Below are 25,789 nucleotides of genomic sequence, written 5' to 3'. Positions count from 1 at the left end.
GGGAACAAATCAAAGCATCCACCTCAGTGGGGAAAATGTCAGTTCTCTAAACATGGGAGCGTGGATTAATTGCATAATTCCCTTTTTGGAGGTACGATGTTGTATTGTTGGTCTTGTTTTGTAAACGTGTAATGAGTTTTAAATACATGAGCTGGCTAATCTCTAATTGGATAGAGAAGAGTAGTTGGTTGTTTCATTTCTTTAGAAATAACAAAACTGTTGCTGTGAAAATGGTACAATTTCTGAAAAGGAAAACTAGCAGCTATTAGGGTCTAATTAGCTGCTGCTCCAATCTCCAGGGACTTGGTGCTTAATTTAAAACATTTGTCATTTTTGATAATGTTTGTGGATTATGGCATTTGACAGCCAATTTAGTGTAATTTAGCAGAAAGTTCAGAGGTATTCAATCAGAGTTAGAAATGTATATGCACACAATGCTACCAGACTAAGTCACAGAAGCCTATAATATCTCTTGAAATTCTTTCATGAAAATGTTCTTTAAGCATAGATTGTATTTTACCTGTTAGCTGCGGGGATAGTTACAGATAACCTGACAGGTAGAAATAACTGCTTTTCTTTCAAGTTACATAAGTTACATATGCACCATAGTTCACAAGACAGTCCTAGGGACTTAATCAACATATATACAGTCTCAGTCTGAGATACCGAGATACTTATGAGACATGTGGTTTGCAGACTTTTCCTGATACTCTCACCTTGAAAGCTACATATTACTGCTTGTACACGGTTCTTCTTATTTTCTTCAGAATAAACGTATTCACTCAATGTATCATCATACCACAAATTTGTGTCACTGACTTTGTATCTTGTTTGAAAAGGCAGCTTTTTTTTCCTTTCCTTTTCTTTTTCTTTCTCTCTCTTTTTTTTTTTTTGCAGAATAATGTGCTGGTCAAAACAGTCTCTCTTCTTTCTTTCTTATTCAACACACTTTCTTTCTTTCTAGCTTAGAATATTTTATCCTTTTAGGGCCCGTTACTGGTGTGAACCATAAGCTTTCATTCTTAAAGGATATTTTCACCAAGAAATTAAAAAAAAATTTTTTTTACTTGTGTTCTTCTTTTTAACTAGTGATCTAATAGAGCTTTGTGTCTTCAGGATTGTAATTTCACAACCACACCCTCCACCAGAGATCTTCACCCCTTGTCTTGACCATAGTGTATAGAAAGAAGGCTTTGGATCGTCCGTGCTTAGATGATATTCACAGGGAGTCTGTCCCTTTCATATATGTTTTCAATACATCAACTCTTGGCAAATGGACCTACAACTAAATGTTTATGTGAAGAGTTATCTGTAATTTTTATGTAAAAATATTTGTTAACGTTGCTGCCTTTGTGTATAAACTAAGAATGAAGTTCTTTCCAAGATATACAACTTTAATAAAAGAAAAAAGAACTGAATTCTGAATGGTATCAACAGCAATATAGAAGACACTAGTGCAGACATAGAAACTCCAGTAAATGCTATCTGAAATACCATTGTTTCTATTTATATGCTTGGGATTCTTGGGGGGGGATGTTGGTGGTTTAGATTCTCTTTCTGTTGGCATTTTCAATGGTTTGGTTCCTCTCCATGTATCCTTAGTACCAGACTTTGCTTATCCAGGGCAACTGCTCTGTTGGAGAGGGACCATAACATCTTCTGACTCACACTCACGCCAGGATGATGATTATGGGATGGCTCCTTATGGAGTGCTTTTCTTCTTATCACTTGAAGAGAGGGCAGAGTATTAAAGTGAAAAACTGGTACTGCATACTCTGATGGAAATTCTCCAGTGTTAAATGCTGTCAGAATTCTCCCATTTTCTGATTTGAATAAGAAGGATGCAAGTAGTTTAATCACCAGAATTTTTGTTGACTCCAAAACCATAAAATCTAACAGCTGCTTTGCACTGAATGCACTACACAGCAGGTCTTTGACCACATATTTGCATCTAATTTAATCAGCAGCCAGTGAAATAGCTCACCTGGATAATGCGTAATGTGTGTGCTCAACCAGATGTGCCAACACCCAGCCTCTATCTAATACAATCTGTTCTTAAACTGTTTAAATCATTAATGTATCCTGAAATCCAGTCAGACTTTTTGTGCCTTATTTGAACCTGGTCATACTAATTTTTAGCAATTTCTCCTTAAATTTCCAGTTGGCAACCAGTGGATAAATTACATATCATTCTGCGGACTTAGAACCCACGCAGAGCTTGAGGGAAACCTGGTCACGGAGCTCATCTATGTTCACAGCAAGTTGCTGATTGCAGATGACAACACTGTTATTATAGGTGAGTAGTTGCTCTGAGCTTTTTTTTTTCTTTTTTTTTTGCCTCTAGGGTTATCACTGGGGCTCGGTGCTGCTCCTATGAATCCACTGCTCCTGGAGGCTGTCCCCCCCCCCTTTTTTTAAATTGTATAGAACAGAGAGAAATTGAGAGAGGAGGGGAAGATAGAGAAAGGAGAGAAAGACACGTGCAGACCTGTTTCACCTATTGTGAGGAAAGCCACCTGCGGGGCCTCCCACTGGGATCATTGCCCTGGTCCTTGTGCTTGGTACTATGTATGCTTGACCCAGTGCATGCTTAACCCAGTGCGCTTCACCTGACTGCCTCTGCCTGACCACCCCTTGCTCTGTCTTTATGCTCCTCAGTAGTTTACTAACATATGCAAAAAAACTTTTTTTTTTTCTGTCCCTCTGATGTAACAAAATATCTCAACATTGTGGGGTCCTTGTGTCCTTTCTAGTCACTATTATTTTTAAAAATTTCTTTATTAGGGGATTAATGGTTTACAGTTGAGGGTACCATACAATTGTTTGTACATGTATAACATTTCCAAGTTTTCCACATGACGATTCAATCCCCATTAGGTTCTCTTCTGCCATCATGATCCAGGACCTAAAACCTGCCCCCAACCCCCAGAGTCTTTTACTTTGGTGTAGTACACCAACTCCAATCCAAGTTCTGCTTTGTGTTTTTCACTGCTTGTTTTTCAACTTCTGCCTATGAGTGAGATCATCCCATATTTATCCTTTTGTTTCTGACTTATCTCACTTGACATGATTTCTTCAAGCTCCATCCAAGATGGGCTGAAAATGGTGAAATCACCATTTTTAATAGCTGAGTAGTATTTTATTGTGTATATAGACCACAGCTTACTCAGCTACTCGTCGGTTGCTGGACACCTGGCTTGCTTCTAGATCTTGGCTATTACAAATTGTGCTGCTGTGAACATAGGTATACACAAATCTTTGTGGATGTGTTTGTTGGGTTCCTTAGGATATATCCCCAGGAGAAGAATTGCAGGATCATAGGGTAGGTCCATTTCTAGCCTTCTGAGAGTTCTCCAGAATGCTCTCCATAGGGGTTGGACCAACTTCCATTCCCACCAGCAGTGCAGGAGGGTTCCTTTGACCCCACAACCTTTCCAGCATTTGTTGCTACTTTTTCTGATGTATGACATTCTCACAGGAGTCAAGTGGTATCTCATTGTTTTCTTTATTTGGATTGCTCTGACAATCAGTGACTTGTGGTATTTTTTCATATGTTTATTGGCCTTTTGGATCTCTTCTATGAAGGATATTCTGTTCATATCCTCTCCCTGTTTTTGGATGGGCTCATTTGTTTTCTTGTTGCTGAGTTTGGTGAGCTCTTTATATATTTTGGTTATTAGCCTCTTGTCTCATGTATGGCATGTAAAGATCTCCTATTCCGCAGGAGATCTCTTTGGATGGTGGTTCCTTTTGCTGTGCAGAAGCTTTTTAATTTGATGTAGTCCCATTGGCTTATTTTTTGATTTAGTCTTCTTTGTAATTGAACTCGTTTCATTGAAGATGCCTTTAAAATTTATGTGGAAAAGAGTTCAGCATATTTTCCTCTAAGTATTTGATAGTTTCTGGTCTAACATCCAAGCCCTTGATCCATTTGGAATTTACTTTTGTGTTTGGTGAAATGTAGTGGTTCAGCTTCATTCTTCTGCATGTTTCAACCCAATTTTTCCTACACCATTTGTTGAAGAGACTCTCTTTTCCTCATTTAATAGTCTGGGCACCTTTGTCAAAGATTAGATGTCTATAGGTGTGGGGGCTTACTTCTAGGCTCTCAAATCTATTCCACTGGTCAGTGTGTCTATTTCTGTTCCAGTCCCAAGCAGTTTTGATTACAATGGCCCTATAATACAATTTGAGATCTGAAAATGTGATGCCTCCAGTTCTGTTCTTTCTTCTCAAGATAATTTTGGCAATTCTAGGTCTTTTTCTGGTTCCAGATAAAAATTTGTAGCTTTTGTTCTATTCTCCTAAAATAATTGGTTGGGATCTTGATGGGGATTGCATTAAAGTTATATATGGCTCTGGGTTATATACACTTTAATTATGTTAATTCTTCCAAACCATGAACATAGAATATTTTTCCACTTTGTGTCTTTCTATTTCCTGGAAGAGTGACTCATAACTTTCAGTATATAAGTCTTTCACTTCTTTTGTTAGGTTTATTCCTAGATATTTTATTATTCTTGTTGCTATAGTAAGAGGAATTGATTTCTGCATTTCTTCTTCTGGTACCTTAGTGTTTGTATAGAGGAATGCCAATGACTTTTGTATGCTAATTTTGTAGTCTGACGCCATAGTATATTGCCTGATAATTTCCTATAGCTCCCTGCTGGGTTCTTTAGGTTTTTCTATGTATATTATCATATTATCTGCAGATAGGCTAGTCACTGTTTTTTAATCTATGAAGGAACAGTGGTGAAGAGAAATTAAACAGCCTTTCTGTGGGTTGCAGTGCCCAGAGGAAGCAGTCGAACAGCCTTGCAGCAGTAGACCTGCTTCCATCCGGTCTTTATTGTTCCCACATTGTCATTTTGAATCCAGGTACCTAGATGTGGGGAACTGGAAGGGGAAGATGGAGGGAGGGAGTTGTTACAAATAAGAGGTGGCGATTTACTTGCTTTATACCATTTTCACCTAAACTTTCCCACAGATCAAAAGTTACCCAAGAATCAACATTACAGGGCTATTAAAATATTGCTACCCCTGTATTTACCTAGATTCTGTAGTTTGTGTGTCATTAACCAGAATCCAGAGTGGGTCAGTTCTATTGCTGACCAAACCTGTTGTTAATGTTTCGGGGGGCGCCAGCTGGCCGGGCTAGCGTCACGGCAGTAGAGAGAGACAGAGACTCGGGGACACACGGCTGGGCTGGGAAGCTGTATATCTTTATTCACGAGCGGGCAAACATGTGCTCTCCTGTCTTTCTCTTCTGGCGGCAGAGAGAGACCCTTAAACTAACCACCACACAGAACTCTCCTGCATCCTTCTCCTCATGCAGCAGCGCCAAGAACTCTGGAACTCTGTAGGGGTTCCCTTGGGGCGGGGGACAAGCGGGCCCACGAAACTAGCAGGGGCCAAACCAATTTTTCTGGCGGGGGGAGAGCTAGACCAAACCAATGTAAAGTATACAACAATTCCCCCATTTCTTTTTAACTAAATGACTACAGTATCAGGGGTGTGGGGTGAACAGAAACCTATATCGTACAGGCATTTTCAAAAAAGAAACTGGCACAAACATGGAGAAACATGTAAGCGAGTAACAAGAACCAGTGTGCTGCCAAGGGAAGGCCTGAGGGGGCCATTTTTTGCCTCTGGGCAAAACTTTATCAGCTTGCACAAACCCATTCCCAATTGTACTTTGCCATTTCTGTTCTTCCAGTGTAAATGAAGACAACAGTGAGATACCCCTTCACTCCTCTGAGAATGTTATACATCAGAAAGGATAGTAACAATAAATGTTGGGAAGTTGTGGGGGCAAAGGAACCCTCCTGTACCACTGATGTAAATTGGTCCATTTCCAGTGGAGAGCAGTCTAGGGAACTCTCAGAAGGTTAGAAATGGACCCTCTATGTGACCCAGCAATTCCTCTCCTAGGGCTGTATCCTGGTTATGCCTTTTATCCTGATTAGATCAAGTCTAACAGATATGCTGGGCTTTATTCTTTTGAACATGTACCTTTTTTAAAGTTTTTTTTTTTAACTTTATTTATTTCTTGGATAGAGATAGCTAGAAAACAAGAGGGAAGGGGGTGACAGAGAGGGAGAGAGACAGAGAGAGACACCTACAACACTGCTTCACCACTTACAAAGCTTTCTCAGGTCCTTGAACATTGCAACATGTGCTCCCAACCAGGTGTGTCACCACCTGGCCCCCGTAGCTTTATTTTTCTATCACTGAATTGTTTTGCCTTCAGGTACATGAAACAAAGGCTGAAAAGTCAGGGTGTAAAGCAGTTCTGCTAACTGGCCAGATGAAAAGATTAACAAGCTGAGACGATGTTCCTTAGAGACAAGATGTATCCACTACTAAACTCCTCATCTGTTTTTCAGTTAAGATTAAGATGCGTCCCTGTCCATTAAGAAACCAAAAGTTCTAAAGTATCTTGACATATTTTTTGGGCAGTAAATAGGTCTTTGCCATCTCTACTCTCCATTGAGAAGAGAAAGAAAATTTCCTAAGAGGAAAGAGATGTTTAATCTGGAATGTGATTTGAAAAGGTTAAAAAAATTATTTCTGAAGCCTGCAAATGCATAGCTCATGGTGCAGTCACACACACACACACACACACACACACACACGTTCTTTAATATTTAGATTTGGCATTTAAAGAAAGTGGCATTTGCCTTCAGTGTGCCAGGAGCAGTGGATTCATCATGCAGGTGCCCAATCATAGCAATAGCCCTGGTGGCATTTAAAATTAAAAAACAAGAGAGTGACAGGTGAGGATGCCCTGGGGACACTATGGTACTGTGATTCTACCATGTGGGGACTAGGGGCTTGAACCTGGAATCCTGCACATTGTATCATGTGTCCTCTACCTGGGGCTCCACCACTCAGCCCCTCACCTGTCACCTTCACTTGAGCACTTTAAGCACAACACAAGCATAAGGCGTATATGCTACCTGGGAAACTATCTTTCCATGTCTGTTAAGTGTTTCAATTGACTAATTTTTTAAATTCATTAATATTTTATTTATTTATTATTGGATAGGGACAGAGAAATTGAAAGGGAAGGAAGAGATAGAGAGGGAAAGATAGAGAGACGCCTGCAGCCCTGCTTCACCACTTGTGAAGCTTTCCCCCTGCGGGTGGGAACCAGGGGCTTGAACCCTGGTCTTTGCACACTGGAATGTGTGTGCTTAACCAGGTGTGCCATCACCTTGCCCCTCAATTTACTTATTTTCTAGAAAGGTCTCTGAACCCACAAATGCAACATCTTACTGAGACCAGTAATTGCTCAAATTTGCCTCGAAGTTGTACCCACGCCCTTGAAACTAGAGATGTGACCTTAGAAGTCTGAAGAAATCTTACTAGATCTTTAGAGGCTGCGTATCTTTTTCTTCTCCCCCAAACACTTTCTTGTGGAACAATCCTGGAGTGCCTTTGTTCTGTACTTTCTTCAGTGGAAGCTCTGAAATTAAACAGGTTTGCTGCTGCTCTGACCCATCAGCCCTTCAGAGTTCTAAAGACATACTTTATTGTGCAAGGACCGGTGTAAGGATCCCGGTTTGAGTTCCGGCTTCCCACCTGCAGGGGGTTGCTTCACAGGCGGAAAAGCAGGTCTGCAGGTGCCTATCAGATTTCTCTACCAATCTCTGTCTTCCCCTCCTCTCTCCATTTCTCTCTGTTCTCTCTAACAAAGACATCAATAACAACAACAATAATAACTACAACAACAATAAAAAAACAAGGACAACAAAAGGGAAAATAAATAAAACACACTTTATTTTGGATAGAGACAGCAACAAACTGAGATGGGGTGGGGATAGAGATGGAGAGCAAGAGGAGACACCTGTGGTCCTGCTTCCCCGCTTATGAAGCTTCCTTGCTGCAGGTGATGTGTGTCCACCACCTGACCCATTCCCACTAGAGTTCTTAACACAGAGAACATGCTTAAGATTCTCAGAGGGGAGTTTCAGAAGTCAGGTGGAGAACAGTTTATAGGTGTTAAGAAAGTATTTTGAAATACGCTTAAGAGAAGTTCGGGTAAATTTTATTAGACTTTTCAAATAGCAAGATTATGCCAGAGTTGTTGGGTAACCGGCATAAAGAAAACACAACTCTTCATTTATTTTCCTCAAGAGGAGATCTCTGTTTTCTCACATTGAAGGTCTTTTCTGTGCATAATTGGAATTATTTTTAAGATTACAATATCCAACTGGGCTTCTTGCCCAAGCAATTGATTCTACCTCTCCCCGTGGACTCTTCCCCGCCTCATTTCAAGGACAGAAAGAAACCGAGGGTGAAAGAGGAGACATTATAGCATTGATCCACCATACGTGAAGCTTCACCTTGTGCAGGATACTCCTTCGTGGTGCTGGGGGCTTGAACTCAGGTCCTTGCAATGCAGACTGAGTTATCTCCCCACCCCAGAACATAGCTTTCATGTTCTTTCTTCCTGGATAGTGACTGTACTTGGTCATGAGATTTGTGTCCAGATCCAGTTTCCCCACCCATCTTGATTTGGGCACTTAGTCAAAGTAACTTTCCTTAGTTTTTCCAAACAAAGTGAGGCTGTCTCTAGAGAGTCAAACCCTCTCCTGTTGAGTAAGTAAATAATAGTTTATTTTTTATTGTTGTTCATATACTTTCATAGGGGAGAAATAGAAAGAGATATGGAGGGAGACAGAAACAGAGAGAGACATGCAATACTGCTCCACATTTGTGAAGCTTCCCTCCTACAGGCGGGGGAGTAGGGGGTTTGAACCTGGATGAGCACACCTGGTAGCCGAGCACACTACCAGGCACACCACCACCTGGCACAGTCCCCAATGGTTTTATTGCTCAACAATCCAGGACAGAGCACACTGGGTGGTTCAGACTATACAGGAAGCAGGACCTCTGCTCAGAGAGCTCCTGGCTAGAGGAAAGCAGTCCCCCCGACCCTCACCCCCACCCTAGAAGCAGGCAGTGGCTTCTGCTCAGCTGGATCAGAAGGGCTGGCAGTCATCGGCAAGTGTGTACGTGGGTCCCCAAGCAGAGGGAATGAATCCCAGTATTTAAAGGGCAGGCTAGGGAATGGGGGATGGTGCCCCTGTTACAGAGCACACATCAACATGCACAAGGACCCAGTTCAAGCCCCTGCTCACCACCGGCAGGGGGGAAGCTTCATGAGCAGTGGAATGGTGCTGCAAGTGTCCCTTTCCCTTTCTCCCTCTCTGCCTCCCCCCTCCCTTCTCAACTTTTCTCTGTTCTATCAAATAAAATAGAAAAAAAGAAAAAGGTGACCTTTAGAAGTGGTGGATTTGTAGTGCTGCGATAACCCTGGTGACAATTTAAAAATAACAAACAAACAAATAAAATTACAGGTCAAATTCTTTACTGTCCTCCTTATTAATAGGCACTTAACAGTTGACTGTATTTCTGTCTGGGTCTCTTGTTCTCTCTTACTCCTCAGATAAGATACAGAAATGGGATAAGATTTTGTGCTGTTCTAGATTTGATTTCTAGAATATGGGAGCGTTGAACAAGAATCAGTAACTCATGGTCAGTATTCCATGTATGAAATCCATTTAGCGTTTTCTCAGCCATCACTTTATATTTCTATTCAGTGGTACCCAGCTCATCCATCCACTGTGTTTGAGAGTCAGTGTTCTGACCAACTCCAGGTTGGCACTGGGAGTGCAAGACCCAAGTCCCATCTCATAATGGCAGCAGGAGTGAGTCCCTTCTCTTGGCAAAGTGGAGTCCACTATAGTGAGAAAGAGACAGAGGGCTCTGGGGGTGACTCACCTCCCAGATTTTCATTCTCCTGAAACTGTGTCTACCTAGCCCCACAACCTCCAGCCCCAGAGTATCCCCTGCTGGCCACTTCGGGTACTGCAGCCCCATGGCAACATGCTAGAAATGTGTTCCTGACCTCCTCCACTGCACACAGCTGGTGGGAGATTATCTGGGAGAGGAAGCTTCCACGACACAAATGCTCCATGCTGGTATATGGTCCCTTCTCTGGTCCTGACACCGTAGAGCTAACACACTCACAGCACCTTGTAACAACACCAGAGAGGATCCACATTTGCAGAGCAGTCTCTAGAGCAGGAAGTGTGTTCACGGGCTCTTACTGAATTGTTAGGACAACCCTGCAAGGTCTACATCTTGGCCTCGATTTGTAAAGCTCTCAGATGAAAGCAGAGAAGGATTAAATGATTTTGCCTGCATTTACACGAGCCATCTGTCAAGCTCAGGGGGATGACTGCAGAGGGTACCACATTGTCAGAACCAAAGTGTGCGCATGAAAGAGCAGTGTTACAAGCTAAGCAGACTCCACCTGACAGTGCTCCAGAAGTGCTCCCATGCTGCCTAGGAAGTGTCCTGTCCCTTCTCAGTCACTCAGGGTCACTGGAACTCCACTCACGTCCACAGCTGTCACAGACTCTGCGTGGACCACGGGGCAGAATGACAGCCACAGTGCCCACCCTCTGCACCTTCGTACTCAGGCTCAGGAGTGCTCCAGGCAGAGGCACTGTCTCTTTCTCCATGACTGTCCCCTGCAGAGAAGCCAATGCTTCCATTTGCACCTACCCTTCCACACACAGCTGCAGATGGAGGAATGCAAAAGCCTCAGTAGGAAGAACAGGAGAGAAAAGGAAACATCCCAATCCCTCCTGTGGTTTGGGGGGAGGAGGCCCTCAGGCTTCAGGAGCATGAATCGCAGGGACTCTTACTGAGGACATGAAGGGGTTCTGAGCACACGATGAAGAGCACAGGGAGCAGGGCTAAACTGGCATGAAGACCTGTACCCTTCATGCAGCTCTTCAGTTCATGTGGCTTTAAAGCTGGAACAGAGGGAGCTGGTAGAGAGCCCAGAGCATGTCACAGAAGCAGGGCAGAAAGTCCAGAGCCACAAGTGGTTGTCAAGGACTGAGGGTGGACTCCTGACTCTCGAGGGACTCAGGGCTTCCCACCTGCAAACCTCTGAGGCCAATTACATGACTGGATAAAGATGTCATGCGACCTATACTCAATGGAGTACTGGTTGGCAATTTAAAAAGATGGCATTGCCAATTCTTCTCCTGGGGATATATCCTAAGGAACCCAACACACCCATCCAAAAAGATCTGTGTACATATATGTTCTTAGCAGCACAATTTGTAATAGCCAAAACCTGGAAGCAACCCAGGTGTCCAACAACAGATGAGTGGCTGAGCAAGTTGTGGTGGATATATACACAATGGAATACTACTCAGTTATAAAAAATGGTGACTTCACCATTTTCAGCCGATCTTGGATGGACCTTGAAAAATTCATGTTAGGTAAAATAAGTCAGAAACAGAAGGATGAATATGGGATGATCTCACTCTCAGGCAGAAGTTGAAAAACAAGATCAGAAGAGAAAACACAAGTAGAACCTGAATTGGAATTGGCATTGGCGTACTGCATCAAAGTAAAAGACTCTGAGGTGGGCGGAGGGGAGAATACAGGTCCAAAAAGGATGACAGAGGACCTAGTGGAGGTTGTATTGTTATATGGAAAACTGGGAACTGCTATGCATGTACAAACTATTGTATTTACTGTAGAATGTAAAACATTAATTCCCCAATAAAGAAATTTAAAAAATTGCTTGAGAGTGAGAAGCAGAAAGAGACAGAGAGGGAGAGAAGGAAATAGAAACAAAGAGAAGGGGAGAAACCTGTAGCACTGCTCAACTATTTATGAAGCTTCTCCTGCAGGTGGGGGCCAGGGCCTTGAACCTGAGTCTTTCTTCATGCTAGTGTATGTGTTCTACTGTGAGTCACCACTTAGTCCCTGCACATGGTTATTAAATCTCCAGGACTGGAAAAAAAAAAAGATGGAATTGTGACCTTTAGGGCAAAGTGGATGGAACCTGAAGTGAGTATGCTCACCTCAGGAGTAAGTAAGGAGGTGAAAGACAACTACCAGATGGTTTCATTCAAGCTTTTTTCTTCCTTTTAAAAATCTTTTATTTATTTATTTGAGACAGAGATAAATTGAGAGGGAGCAGGAGATAAAGAGGGAAGGGGACAGAGAAACACCTGCAGACCTGCGTCACCACTCATGAAGTCACCCTCTGCATGTGAGAGCCAGGGGCTTGAATCTGGGCTCTTGTGCACTGTAAGGTGTGCCACCACCTGCTCCCCACCCCACACATGGTTTTACTCATATGTAGAATATAAAGAGTGGAAACACGTGGACTTCTGGAAAAAAAAACAGTAGCCAACTCAGAGACCTTGGGAGAACTATGGTGATTATCCTTGGGGTGGAAGGAGTGGCATCTAATTAATCTGTTGTCTCATAAACTTGTAAATTATTATTGAGTCATTAATTTAACAAAAACTTTACAAAGCATATGGCCATGAGTTAAAGTCCACAGAGACTGGCTCTTGAGTCTGAAAACAAGCAGTGTCTGTGCAAAACTTGTAAATGTGCCGTGTGTGTGTGTGTGTGTGTGTGTGTGTGAGAGAGAGAGAGAGAGAGAGAGAGAGAGAGAGAGAGAGACTGAATCCTTTGACTCAAAAGATGGAAAACTCAGCTAGATGTGGACCATTAAGGCCGATGTGAAAAGCAGAGTTGAAGGTTCTAGGGTTGGTTAGTTCAGTGACCTGAAGGCCTGGCATCTTTCTTCTGTCTGCCCTGCTGACAAAAAGGCCACACAGCTCCTGGAAGCAGACCCTCATCTGGCCCTTCAGGTCAAGCATACAAAGACTGGAGGTGTTTTCTTTGTGTTGTCCTTGGGGTTTGTATTGTTTGTTTTGCCACCAGCGTCAATGCTGAAAGTTGGTGCCTACACAATGACTCCCAGCATTCCTGGAGCCATTTCTCTCTTCCTTCCTTCCTTCCGTCCTTCCTTCCTTCCTTCCTTCCTTCCTTCCTTTCTCCTCCTCCTCTTCCTCTTCTTCTTCTTCTCCTCCTCCTCCTCCACTTCCTCCTCCTCCTCCTTCTTTTTCTCTCTGATAGAAACAAAGATAGAAAAGTAAAGAGAGGGAGGGAGGAGAGACTTGCAGCACTACTCCACCACTTATGAAGCTTCACCCTGGTAGATGGGGACTGGGGGCTTGAACCCGGGTTCTAGCACATGGTAACATGTGACTGGAACTGTTTCCCATGCTCATTTACCAGAAGTCTCAAGCAGACCTTCCTTTTATGTCCCACTGCAGGGAACCGTGTCAACAGCCCATTGTTAAGCCAGTCATTACTGGGGTTGGTCTAGGCTCCACTTCTGGCTGAGGGAGAACCCAGCCTCCTTAAAGCACAGCATACCCCCTCCCCACAAGAACTTTGCTGGGGCTTGATACCTCATGAATCGTCTACCCTTGGTGGTCATTTGTTTTCCTTCTTCTAGATCAGGGGTAGAGAATGTTGAGCATGGGGGCTGATATGGCCCCTGAAATCAGTTATTCTGCCCCTGCCAATATCACTGCAGGCAAGACTCAAAATCCAATCAGTTTAGAAGCTTTCTTTCATAGCAACATTAAGTGCTGATATTTTTAAATATTTTATTTGTTTGTTTATTGGATAAAGATAGAAATTAGAAGGGTAGGGCATAAAGAGAGGGAGAGAAACAGAGATACCTGAAACACAGCTCGTGAAGCTTCCCTCCTGCAAACAGGGCCCGGGGGCTTTAATCTGGGTCCTAAGCATGGTAATACGTGTGCTCAAGTGGGTAAACCATTCATGATCCTGGTGATTTTTAAGCTTTTAATATTGTATAGCTCTTGGACAATGTATTGAAATACCCAAATGGCCTTGGCATAAGGAAAAGTCCCCCACCCCTGAGAGAGAGGAGAGACACCACAGCACCTCCCCTGCTGCCTGTGAAGTTTCCCCTTTCCATGGTGCTCCCATGTGGACCTGTGGCCCGAACCCAGGTCCTCAGGCCTAGCAGAGAGCACTGTCTGGACCACACAAGCAGGTACAGGGAAGTGGAGCAGGGGGTGGACAGGGCTCTGGTGAGCAGGGCTGTCCCTCTTCCTGCTCCAGGCTCTGCCAACATCAACGACCGAAGCCTGCTGGGGAGGCGGGACAGCGAGATGGCCATCATCGTGCAGGACACTGAGACCGTTCCCTCCCGGATGGACAGCGAGGACTACCAGGCTGGCCGCTTCGCCCAGGGCCTGCGGCTACAGTGCTTCAGGTGCACACCCCTGCCCACACCTAGGACACACTGCCCCCCTGTGCACAGGAGCCCTGGGATACACTGGCTCCCTGTGCACAGGAGATCTGAAACTGCACTCCCAGCCTCCCCCCCCACACACACACACCGAACCCTTCCAGTGTGGGCCGTCTGCACACACTGTCCATTTCAGAACCTTTACATGAAGCCTGAGAACTAGCACTTTCTGTGTACTTCATTTTACTTCACTTCATTTCATTTCATTTCATTTCATTTCATTTCATTTCATTTCATAGGACAGAAAGAAATTGAGATGGGGAGGGGGAGATAGAGAATGGAACACAGAGAGAGAGAGACCTTCAGACCTGCTTTACCACTCCTTTAGCTTCCCCCCTTACAGATTAGGTCTAGGGGCTTGAACCCAGGTCCTTGTGCATGGAAATGTGTGTGTTCAACCAGGTATGCTACCACCCCCCCATGTCTATTTTTTATAGTAAGTTCACTTCAAAAATATGAAATGGGGCTGGGAAAATAGCTCAGCTGGACAGCACACAGTTTTGCCATGTGTGTGACACAGGTTCGAGCCCAGACTCCACCACATTGAAGGAAGCCTCTGTACTGTGATCTTGGTGTCTCTCCCTCTCCAGCTCTGCCTTCTCTATCTCTAAGAGGAAAAAATGAAATAATTCCAGTGGCTTGCTATAATAATAATAATAAAAATAATAACTATTAAAGGAAGCTGCCAGTCACTGCTGCTGTTCACTTGAAATATTGGAGCTTCCATGCTCAGCCTTGATGTGGCAGAGACATGGAGGCTGCTGATGGTCAGGAAGGGTTTGCAGAAGTCCGTACACCTGCAGAGAGAGCCAAGTCAGTACACCTGCTGTGCCCCCTGGATGAGTCTTTAGACACAGTCCTTCAGTGAGAGGCTCACCATTCACAGGGACTGGAACTTTCTAGACCTCCAACCTCACAGGCCTGTTCTAGTCCTTATGGTCTGTCTTAGCCATTAGAGTGCTTTTCCTAGACCCTGGAAACCTCCACACCTGCTTCTCATTGCCACTGACCTCCCCTTTTCAGGCCTCCCGGCCCCTCTCCCACAGAGACTGTGATTCCTATCTGGGGGATTCCTCTGTCACTTGCACCCCCAGGTCCTTGCAGCAGCTCCAGGCGCTGATTTTAGAGCTGTCTGCTGGCAGACAGTGCTCGCATGTCAGTGTGAAGTCAGTGTGATCACTGGCACATGTTTATAAGTGGAAACCGGGCCTGATGTGCACATGACATCACAATCCTGCCTGGTTTCTTCATTCAGAGAGACAGTGGCTGGGCAGTGGCGAAAAGGTTTAGTGCACATACCAGAGAGAGAGAAAGAGGGAGAGACACCACACCACTGGGGCTTCCCTGGCACCTGGGCACATGGCCCTTCCTGGTGAGCTGGCTTTGCTGTCCCTGCTCTGCACTGAAACACTGTTTCTTTTTTTAAAAAAATACTTTATTTATCTTTTTTGCTTTGATAGAACTTGAAAAAGGAAGAGGAGACAGTGAAAGAGAGATAGAGAGACACCTGCATCACCACTCTGGAAACTTCCCCACTGCAGATGGGGACCGGCGGCTTGAACCAGGGTCCTTCGTGCATGGTAGCATGTGTATCCAACCAGGTGCACTACCTCCCAGTCCCCAAATGCTGTTTCTCATCATACCTTATCCCAAACTAGTATTCCTTCCCAGAGTCATCTTGGTTACTCTTAGGATTCTTCCACATGAATTTTAGAATCATGTGTTCAAGTGATACCATTTTCCTTTAATTTTTTTAAGTCAAGATTACAATGGATTTATAGATTGATATAAAATTGGTTGGCTTATGTGAGCCGATCTTTTGATAACCAGTGACAGACTTCAATTTGTCCCCATGAGTTTTGTTCTTCAGTATAACCTTAAGGTTGCTACGTTTGGGGTATAATGCCCCTTCAGTCATCATGAGCACTTTGGTCAGTGCTGACTCTGTGCCCTCTGTGCCCCTAGATGCCTTCATTTTGCCTGGTAGTTTTAAACTCTTTTAAAGAAATCTATGTTTGTAAATTTTTCCACTATACCCCAGTGGCAAGCACACATCATATATGTTAAAAAGCACCACTAGAACCTTTTGTTGATTTTAGATCTTTTTTTTTTTTAATTAGAATTATGTTCTCAAAGATAAAATATTGTGGTCTGGTTTATAACCATTTGCTCTCTGAAAAAAAATGCAGCTTCAATCCATTTTCTATCTGGGGTATTTTTCTTTTTCTCTCTCTCTTTCCTTCTTTCTTTCTCATTCTTTCTCTCTTTATTATTATTTTTTTTTAATGTAATGCCTTAAGAGTTCCCTAAGCAAACCCATCACACTACTGGTAATGTCTCCAGGCTGTTCTTTAATGAAAATAGAGAGACGATTTGTTGTAAAGTCAATCCTAAATAGAATCAGCCATCACCATTAAAACACTGCATTTTACAGTTCCATGTTAAACAGTTCATTAAGTTCTAGAAAATTGTCCAAACTTCACAGACTAACCATCACTCAACAGAAGATATTTTCCATACAAGTAAAGCCCCAGATCACTTATGGTGATGGATATGAGAGGTAGAAAGAACAGAAGCCATTTCCTATAGTCTTTCTACTGTCCTGTGATGAGTAAGCATTTCACCTGGGTCAGTATAAAATCAGATTTCTCCTCTCTCAAACTTCAGTCTGCAAAAGAATAACACCATTAGGTTGTCTTTATTTGCCTTTCTTTGACAGTCCTGCTGTTTTAACCAGTGAGTTCACCCTGACTTTCTGAAATCACCTGATACCTACGTTTGTCAGTTTTTCCTAAATAGTGAAGAAAAAGAAAATCTCCCAACACCTCAGATGATGCTGACATTACTATAATTCCACTCTAAATTTTATTAATTCCCTCCTGCTGACTTTGGATTTTATTTGTTCTTCTTTTTCTCGTCTGTTATGTATGATATTTTCTTCCTTTCTGATGTGAGCCTGACTTTCTAGAAACTCCGTTCTTGGTATAGTCTTTGCAGTGCTCTGTCAACTCCTATAGCATTTCCTTTCCTATTAATTTACAGCAATTTTTAAATTCCTCTTCAGTTCATATATATATATATATATATGTATATATATATATATGGAGAGAGAGAGAGTGGGGGGGAGAAATAGAGTGTGACAGAAAGACATCTACAGCCCTGCTCCATTGATTATGAAGCGTGTCCCTGCATGTGGGAACTGGGGATTTGAATCCGAGTTCTTGCACATGGTAACATATGTGCTCAACCAGGTGCATGGCCACCCAGCCCCAATACGGTGTTGTTTAGTCTCTATGTGTTTGACTTTTTCTGTTTTTTTTTAAATATTTATTTACTTATTCCTTTTTGTTGCCCTTGTTGTTTTATTGTTGTAGTTAATTTTGTTGTCATCATTGTTGGATAGGACAGAGAGAAATGGAGAGAGGAGGGGAAGACAGAGAAGGGAAGAGAAAGACAGACACCTGCAGACCTACTTTACCACTTGTGAATTGACTCCCCTGCAGATGGGGAGCTGGGGACTCAAACCGGGATCTTTATGCCGGTCCTTGCGCTTTGCGCCACCTGCGTTTAACCTGCTACACTATGTGTTTGACTTTTTCTTGCTCTCTCTCTCTCTCTCTCTCACCTCCAGGGTTATCCCCGGGGGTCAGTGCTAGCACTACGAATCCAGTGCTCCTGGAGGTCGTTTTTTTTCCATTTTATTGGATAAGACAGAGAGAAATTGAGAGGGGAGGGTGAGATAGAGAGGGAAGAGACAGAAAGACACCTGGTGACTTGCTTTACTACTCATGAAGCTTTCCCCCAGCCACTGGAGAGCGGGGTTCAAACCCAGATCCTTGTGCTGGTCCTAGCACTCTGTACTATGTGTGCTTAATAGGGTGCACCACTGCTGGCCCCTCAGCTCTCTTTTTTATTTATTTATTTATTTATTTATTTATTTATTTTGTCTTCAGGGTTATTGCTGGGGCTCAGTGCCTGCACTCTGAATTCACTGCTCCTGGAGGCTATTTTTTCCCTTTTTTTGCCCTTGTTTATTGTTGTTGTTGTTACTGTTGTTGTTATTGCTGGATAGGACAAAGAGAAATTGAGAGAGGAGGGGAAAACAGAGGGGGAGAGAATGATAGACACCTGCAGACCTGCTTCATCACTTGTGAAGGGACCCCCCCCCTGCGGGTGGAGAGTTGGGGGCTGGAACTGGGATCTTTACGCCAGTCCCTGCGCTTAGAGCCATGTGCGCTTAACCCACTGTGCTACCGCCCAGCCCCCTCAGCTCTCTTTATGGTCAGTTTCTAGTTCTACTCCATTTTGACCTGAAAAGATGCTTGATTTCACTCTTTTTTAAATTTATTGGCACTTGTCTTATTGTCCCAACATATGATCTATCTGGGGAAATGTTTTGTGTATATTTGAAAAGAATGTTTCTTCAGCCTTTTGGGAGGGAATGAGGACCGTGTGTGTCCTGTAAATCAAGTGAGCCCGGCTATTTTCATTCTACTCAATGCTGTTACTGCCTTGCTGATTTTCTCTCTGGTTGTTATGCTTACTGATGAAAGTAGGATGTTTAATATTCCCCATTATTATGTTGCTGCCAATATCTCTTTTCAAATCAGTTCAACGTTACTTTATAAATGTTGATACTCCTTCGTCTGATACCTGTTGCCAGCTCAATTTTAAACACTAGCCCTATCCTCCAAGATTTTCCCTGTATTAGGCTAAATGATAAGAACACTCTTAGAACAAAATTGATGTCATTATATCTGTTCAACAGATGCTATTTTTAAACATCATTACAATATAGGGGTTTTCTGTTTTGATTTTGCCAGTTAGTGTTAGTGACTTCTTTTGATTAAACAAACAAACAAACAACAACAACAAAACCCTTCTCTGTTTGAATGCCTAAGCTGAATTGAGTTTAGGAACAAAGCAAATTGCAAACTGCTTTATCTCAGCTGCTCATTTGGAGTTCATGTATATTTCAGGCTTGTCCTTGGCTATCTTTCTGAGCCAAGTGAGGACATCCAGGACCCAGTGAGTGACAAATTCTTCAAGGAGGTGTGGGTTTCAACAGCAGCTCGAAATGCTACAATTTATGATAAGGTAAGGGTTGCATGTCTCCCCTTTAAAAGAATTAAATCTCATCACCAGAGTACATTCATTATTTATGCAAGGTGTTCAAATAGAATATGCTTAATTAGTAAAAAAAAAAAATAAAAAAAAAACACCGTTCTACATTGTGGTTAAGTACCTTCTTGTGGACATGAAAAAAAAAAGTTAAGAAAGCTTCACAGGTTATGTTTTAGAAGAGGCTCTAGCAATATTTCTTGTCTCTCCTCTGCTTCAGGAACCCCCTCACTAGTAGGTGGTTATCCCCTTTTGTATCTGTCTAGTGATAGAAAAGAGGCAAATGGTACTGAAAGACCTGTCAGACGTAGCCTCAGCCCAGCTCCCCTGCTGCTGCTGTTGCTGCTGCTGCTGCTGCTGTGATTCTGTGCTGCCTGAGCTCTGCTTCCTCCTGGACACCAGGAGATGTCCTCATGGGCTACCTCGGAGGACAAAGGACGAGGATGCTAAATATCTCTAGCTTGTGGCATATAATGAAGGCTACTTGTCTTTATGGTGAAACTTATCAAACATGATGGTTCGGGTGTTGGAAATGGGTTTTAAAAGCAGTTCCATTCACCAGGAGGCCAAATGCATCTTCTGGTAAGTTCTGTCCACGGGTTTTGATAAAGGACGTGCATGAATCAGGCACTGTGAAGCTGTGGCACAGGCAACTTCATGAATCAGATGACTTTCCAATAGAAAACATTTCCCCCAAGATCTCTTGACTGCCTGTCAGAAATGGGGTGGGTTTATGTTCTTCTTTATGGCTCCAGAGGCCTCGTCGATTATGGAGACTTCAGTTTTCCTGATGAGTCCTGCCAGCTGTGCACAAAGTCTTAGCACTGAAGACCCAGAGAGAGAGAGAGAGAGACAGAGAGACAGACAGACATAAAGCACTGCTCCACCACTTATGAAACTTCCTCTTCACAGGTGGGAAAAGAGGCTTGTACGCTGGCCCTTGTGCATGGTAACATGGGCTGTCTTAGGTGCACCACCGCCTGGCCTCACTATTTGTGATTTCTAAAATGCTATAAACAGCCTTATTTGGATCCTGAATTGGGCATAACATTTCGGGGACAATGTTATGCAGGGCTGGGAGCAGGGGTATACAGGTTTTTGTTGTTGTTGTTTTTAACTGTGAAATGAGATGCTGGCTGTATTAGCATATGCTAATATGCTAACTCTTAAAAAATACATCTTGGGAGTATTCAGAAGTGAATTGATATAAGTTTTGAAAATTGTTTTCAATTCAAAAAATAAGTGCACATCTGATACAAATATATTTACAGATACACATTTCAAAACAGAGAAAATATACAGCTTTCCTCTCAGAACAGAACCTTTAGTAAAATTCAGAGGTACTCATCTGAAAATTATACTTAATGCGAAGTAATAAGGATGAAGTTAATTACCACAAGCTTGGTTTAATCTTGAAAGATTGTGACTTGTATAGGTATAAAGATCTTGCTTTATCCCAAAATATGTGTGTATACCTATGTTCATAGTAGCACAATTTGTAATAGCCCAAACCTGGAAGCAACCTAGGTGTCCAACAACAGATGAGTGACTGAGAAAGTTATGATATATATACACATTGGAATACTACTCAGCTATTAAAAATGGTGATTTCACTTTCTTCACCCCATCTTGGATGGAGCTTGAAGGAATCATGTTAAGTGAGGTAAGTCAGAGAGAGAAGGATGAATATAGGATAATTTCATCCCATAGAAGTTGAAAAATACTACCATGATGCCAGCCTGCTTTCCCTGGGCAGATGACCTCTCTAATGTGTTGTGGAAACCCACCTATCCAGAGTCATACCCAACTAGAGAAAGGTAAAGATAGGTTGGGGATATGGATTGACCTGTCAGTGCCCATGTTCAGTGGAGAATCAATTATAGAAGCCAGATCTCGGACCTTTTGTGTCCTGTAGAAATCTTTGGTCCATACTCCCAGAAGAATTGGAAAGCTTCCAATGGAGAGGATGGGATATGGCAGTCTGGTGGTGGAAATTTTATGAATTGTACTCCTCTTACCCCACAATCTTGTCAATCATTATTAAATCAATAGTGATACATTTAAAAAAGAAGAAGAAGTTGAGAAGTAAGAAAACACAAAGCAGGGAAGTTGGGTGGTAGCACAGCGGGTTAAGCGCACGTGGTGCAAAGCGCAAGGACCGGAGTAAGGATCCTGGTTCGAGCCCCTGGCTCCCCACCTGCATAGGAGTTGCTTCACAAGTAGTGAAGCAGGTCTGCAGGTGTCTATCTTTCTCTCCCCCTCTCTGTCTTCCCCTTCTCTCTCCATTTCTCTCTGTCCTATCCAACTACAATGACATCAATAACAACAATAATAACTACAACAATAAAACAAGGGCAACAAAAGGGAAAATAAATATTTTTTTTAAAAAAAGAAAATACAAAGCAGAACTTGGACTGGGTTTGGTGTATTGCACCAAAGTAAAGGACTTGGGGTGAGAGGAAGGTTTCAGGTTGTGGAACATGATGTCAGAGGATCTAAAAAGGGTTGAATTGTTATGTGGAAAACTGAGAAATGTGATACTGAGAAATGTTATTTTATTTTTTGTTACTGTATTTTATTGTTGACTGTAAACCATTAATCCCCCTGATAAAAAAGAGTTCTTGCTTTTTTTTTCAAGTGAAAGAAAATCTGACAAACAGAGAAACAACTTTTTGATCAGATTAGTGCCTTAACATAAAGCAAATATGTATTTCATAAAGCTAAGGCTTTCTCAGTTGGAATGCATGTTTTCTGTGAAGTGGATATGCTTCTCTTGGACTCACCGTTCTATTTCCCATTGGTGTTTTGGCCAGGTGTTTCGGTGCCTTCCCAGTGATGAAGTTCACAACTTAATGCAGCTGAGAGACTTCATCAGCAAACCCATCTTAGCAAAGGAAGATCCCGTCAGAGCCGAGGAGGAACTGAGAAAGATCCGTGGGTTCCTGGTGCAATTCCCTTTTTACTTCTTGGCTGAAGAAAGCCTGCTGCCTTCTGTTGGAACCAAAGAAGCCATGGTACCCATGGAAGTTTGGACTTAAGAGCTTATTTGCTCTGCAGCTCAGGGCTCCACTCTGAAAGGGACAACCACTCTGACTTAGCAGAGGCCTGGCAGCCATATCTAGTCCTGGACTCCTGTGTTCAACTCACAGCCACTCTGGTTCCACTGGGAGAGAATGCAGTCCACTGAGCACCTTCAATAGGACTCCATCATTCCTTACCCCTGCCCGGGAAAAAGGAACTGCACTCTGACTTGTCACAGCAAAGTCCATCCTCTTTGCTAGTGAGAATTGACTTATGTGACTGTGGTATGTGTTGCCAAACATTGTCTGAACCTTCTTCCTCTCCCAACTTTGACCCAGGCAACTGACCACTGACCGCCTTGCTCCTCTTATGGTCAGTACAGCCACTGGCTGGGCTTTTGTTTACTGCTCTGTGCTGTAGTGCTGCTTCTGAGATCCTGAAGCTCACTGGGATGGGTCCTGTCCACAGTGTGGAGTAGCCATGTCCATCTAAGTAAATATATAGACATTAGTCCCCTGTGGTGACTGAAAGGACAGGACAGATTTCCTTGAACCCTACAGCAGCTCTTGTGGCACTGAGACCATGGATCTTGGCAGCACAGAGCAACAGGAAATAGACACAGTTATTGAAGCCCAGATTTCACTTGGCCTCAGAAGACACTGATAAAGTGTGTCCTTTTGAGGGGCCCACCTCGTCAACTTTGAAAACATGTGCAGCCTAGTCAGTCACACAGCAGCTGATCAGACACGAAAGATCAAGCCTGCCATTCCAGGGCATCAGTGGGGGGTCTGAAACAGATTAAAAACAAACAAAAACCAAGAAGAAGAACCATGAAGAAGGTTCCTGCAGTTCTGTCAAATTCCCTGATATCCTCAGCTGCTGGGCTGCCTGAAGGTTGAGCTGCTGCACTTCAGAATCAAACCCGAGAATTCCATGTGTCTTTCAAGAGAATCCAAGGCTCCGTAACTCCTACTAAGTCATTTGACACCCAGCTTCCCCAGCTACTTTATCTTCTGTGAGAAAGAAATGATTGCCAAACATGTGCTTCTTCACTCACATTATTAAATAGGCATTAACATTCCACTGGGGCTTCTGAAGAGAATATTTGTTCTTTCACTTGGTCTGATGGTCTGTGAATTGTTCTGGAAATGTGTTTTCTTTTTTTAGGGTGTTAAGCATACCCTGTTGGCACATTGTAGCTCTTATTTTATTTTATTTTATTTTATTTTATTTTATTTATGTATTTTCGCCACCAGGATTATCACAGGGGCTCAGTGCCTCCACTGCAAATCCACCAATCCCTAGAGACAGAGAGACACCTGCAGGTCTGCTTCACTGCTCATGAGCTTCCCCTCATCCCACCCTGCAGGTGGGGAGTGCTGGCTGCAACCCAGGTCCTTGCACGTGGTTTTATGTGTGCTCAAGTGGGCGCTCCACCACCCAGGCCCCTATAGGTCCAGTTTTACTAAAAACAACTTTTCTTACAACCTGGAGAGCTGATGTGGGTGCCCAACTGGTCTTTGCCTAGAAGACATGGTGTAGGGAAGGAGATAGCATATCTGTGTGTCACCAGGACAGAATCTCACCTGGATTGTCCTTCCAAAAAGCCAGGCAGGCAACAATGGAACTAAGTGTGCTTCCGTTTATGATTAAGTCATTCCTCAGACGACTGACCATGGTGAGACCATGTAAGCCTATAGCAGTTGTAAATGAGACACTCTTTGTTTTATGAAAGACATCTGGCTTGGAATTTTAAATGTCTGTACGTGGATTAGCAAAGGATCTCTAGTGTGTTCTTTTTTAAAGATTTTTTTTTTTTGCCTCCAGGGTTATTGCGGGGGCTCAGTGCCTGCACCACAAATCCACTGCTCCTGGAGGCTATCCCCCCTTCTATCATTATTGTGGTTATTATTGTTGTTGTTATTGATGTCATTGTTGTTGGACAGGACAGAGAGAAATGGAGAGAGGAGGGGAAGACAGTGAGGGGAAGAGAAAGATAGACACTTGAAGACCTGTTTCACCATCTGTGAAGCGATCCCCCTGCAGGTGGGAAGCCGGGGGCTTAAACCATTATCTTTATGTCGGTCCTTATGCTTTGCGCCATGTGCGATTAACCTGCTGTGCTACTGCCCAACCCCCTAAAGATTTTTTTGTAACCACAGAGTAGTCAGCAAACTGGCCTTTGATTTTGTGAAAGATACTTACCAAAGCCATGACACACACAAAAAAAAACTTGAACAGGTTCTTCCTTTAAAAAAAAAATGACTTGATCCAGTCTCTACCCATTTTATAGTTGAGGATATTCAGGCTTCGACTGGCTGCAGGACCAACTTGAGTGGACCCAGTTTTTATCAGTAGTGCCATTGGAACAGGTAACACTGTGTGGCCTTCATGAGCCTCTCCTTTCACTTCATCATGAACCCCAGAATGAAGCGATGCAGTAAATTTATTTCAGATAGGGTGTCTCCAGGTGATTTGAACCTGATAACATGCCGTGTGTGTGTGTAACTGTCTCCCCCTAAAGCATGTAGGCCCCAGCATCTCAGGACGGTTCTGATCCTGTGTTCTGTTCATCAAGTGTTCTTAGAGCCTGAAACACTGCCTGGCACAGAGGAGTTCCCTGGATGAAGAGGCAAGCTGGAGGAGAGAGCTAACAAAAAGAGAACCCTGGGCTCCCACACACGCAGTCTTCCTGCTGGCTCCTGCAGCATGTTTTTCTTACTGCATCTTTTCAAAGACAAGAGGCTCACCTGCAAAGAGGAGGGTCTACAAGAGACGAGAGACTTACCCAGCCGGCTAGGTTTTATGCAAGATCCAGTGCAATCATTGCCCCTTCTGCCACTCTAACAGTTTCTGTAGTGCAGTGTACTGCAAAGCTCAGCTGCCTGTGGGCCCAGGATGCACTGTGGCCTCTTCACCACCCCCTTCCCTGCTGCTCTTGCTGCCAGTACATGTTCAGATGATCTTAGTCTCTGAGGCAAACTGAAACACAAATGATTCTAAGCCTTTAGGAGAAAAGCTATTCTGAATCTGTTCCACATTCCAAATTGATTATCATTTTGTGAAAAGTTAATAAACCTGCTGCCTGACTCACTGAGCGTTTCTGGAATAACTTTTGTTTTCAAGAAGGAAAAAAAAAAATCAGTGATTTTAAGCCATGAGGAGTAGGAAGTGGCCCAAGGTCCAGTTAAACTTTTCAGGGCCAAACTGAATCTTTGGAGGATAGTTTTTTGCCTGTTTTGCTTATTGCCACCATGGTTGTTTCTGGGGTTCAGTGTCTGCATGGCAAATCCACTATTCCCAGTGGCTTTTTTTTCCTTTTTAAAAGATTATATTTATTTATTATTGGATAGAAAGAAAGAGAAATTGAGAGGCAAGGGGAGAGAGAGGGAGAGGGAGAGAGACCTGAAGCCCTGCTTCACCACTCATGAAGCTTTCCCCCCTGTAGGTGGAGACCAAGGG

The 25,789-nt window shown here is 43.2% G+C and overlaps 1 protein-coding gene across 4 annotated transcripts in view; it reads left to right on the top strand.

The window, feature by feature from the left end:
* Positions 1-25,424, top strand: part of PLD1 (phospholipase D1) — a 200,588-nt gene extending 175,164 nt beyond the window's left edge. For 3 of the 4 annotated variants that reach the window (XM_060171956.1, XM_060171955.1, XM_007517917.3), the window contains 4 exons: positions 2,162-2,296; positions 13,996-14,149; positions 19,165-19,282; positions 22,120-25,424. In XM_060171956.1, the coding sequence (XP_060027939.1) occupies positions 2,162-2,296; positions 13,996-14,149; positions 19,165-19,282; positions 22,120-22,344 (632 nt within the window). In that variant the 3' untranslated portion in view covers positions 22,345-25,424. The remainder of the gene's footprint in view (positions 1-2,161; positions 2,297-13,995; positions 14,150-19,164; positions 19,283-22,119) is intronic. The other variant, XR_009544734.1, reaches the window with a different exon arrangement.
* The last annotated feature ends 365 nt before the right edge of the window (positions 25,425-25,789 follow it).

This window comes from Erinaceus europaeus, chromosome 14 (assembly GCF_950295315.1).
Source record: "Erinaceus europaeus chromosome 14, mEriEur2.1, whole genome shotgun sequence".
In the NCBI taxonomy this organism is placed as follows: domain Eukaryota; kingdom Metazoa; phylum Chordata; class Mammalia; order Eulipotyphla; family Erinaceidae; genus Erinaceus; species Erinaceus europaeus.
The sequence above is the reverse complement of the archived record's forward strand: the minus strand, read 5'-3'. Positions and strand labels throughout refer to the sequence as shown.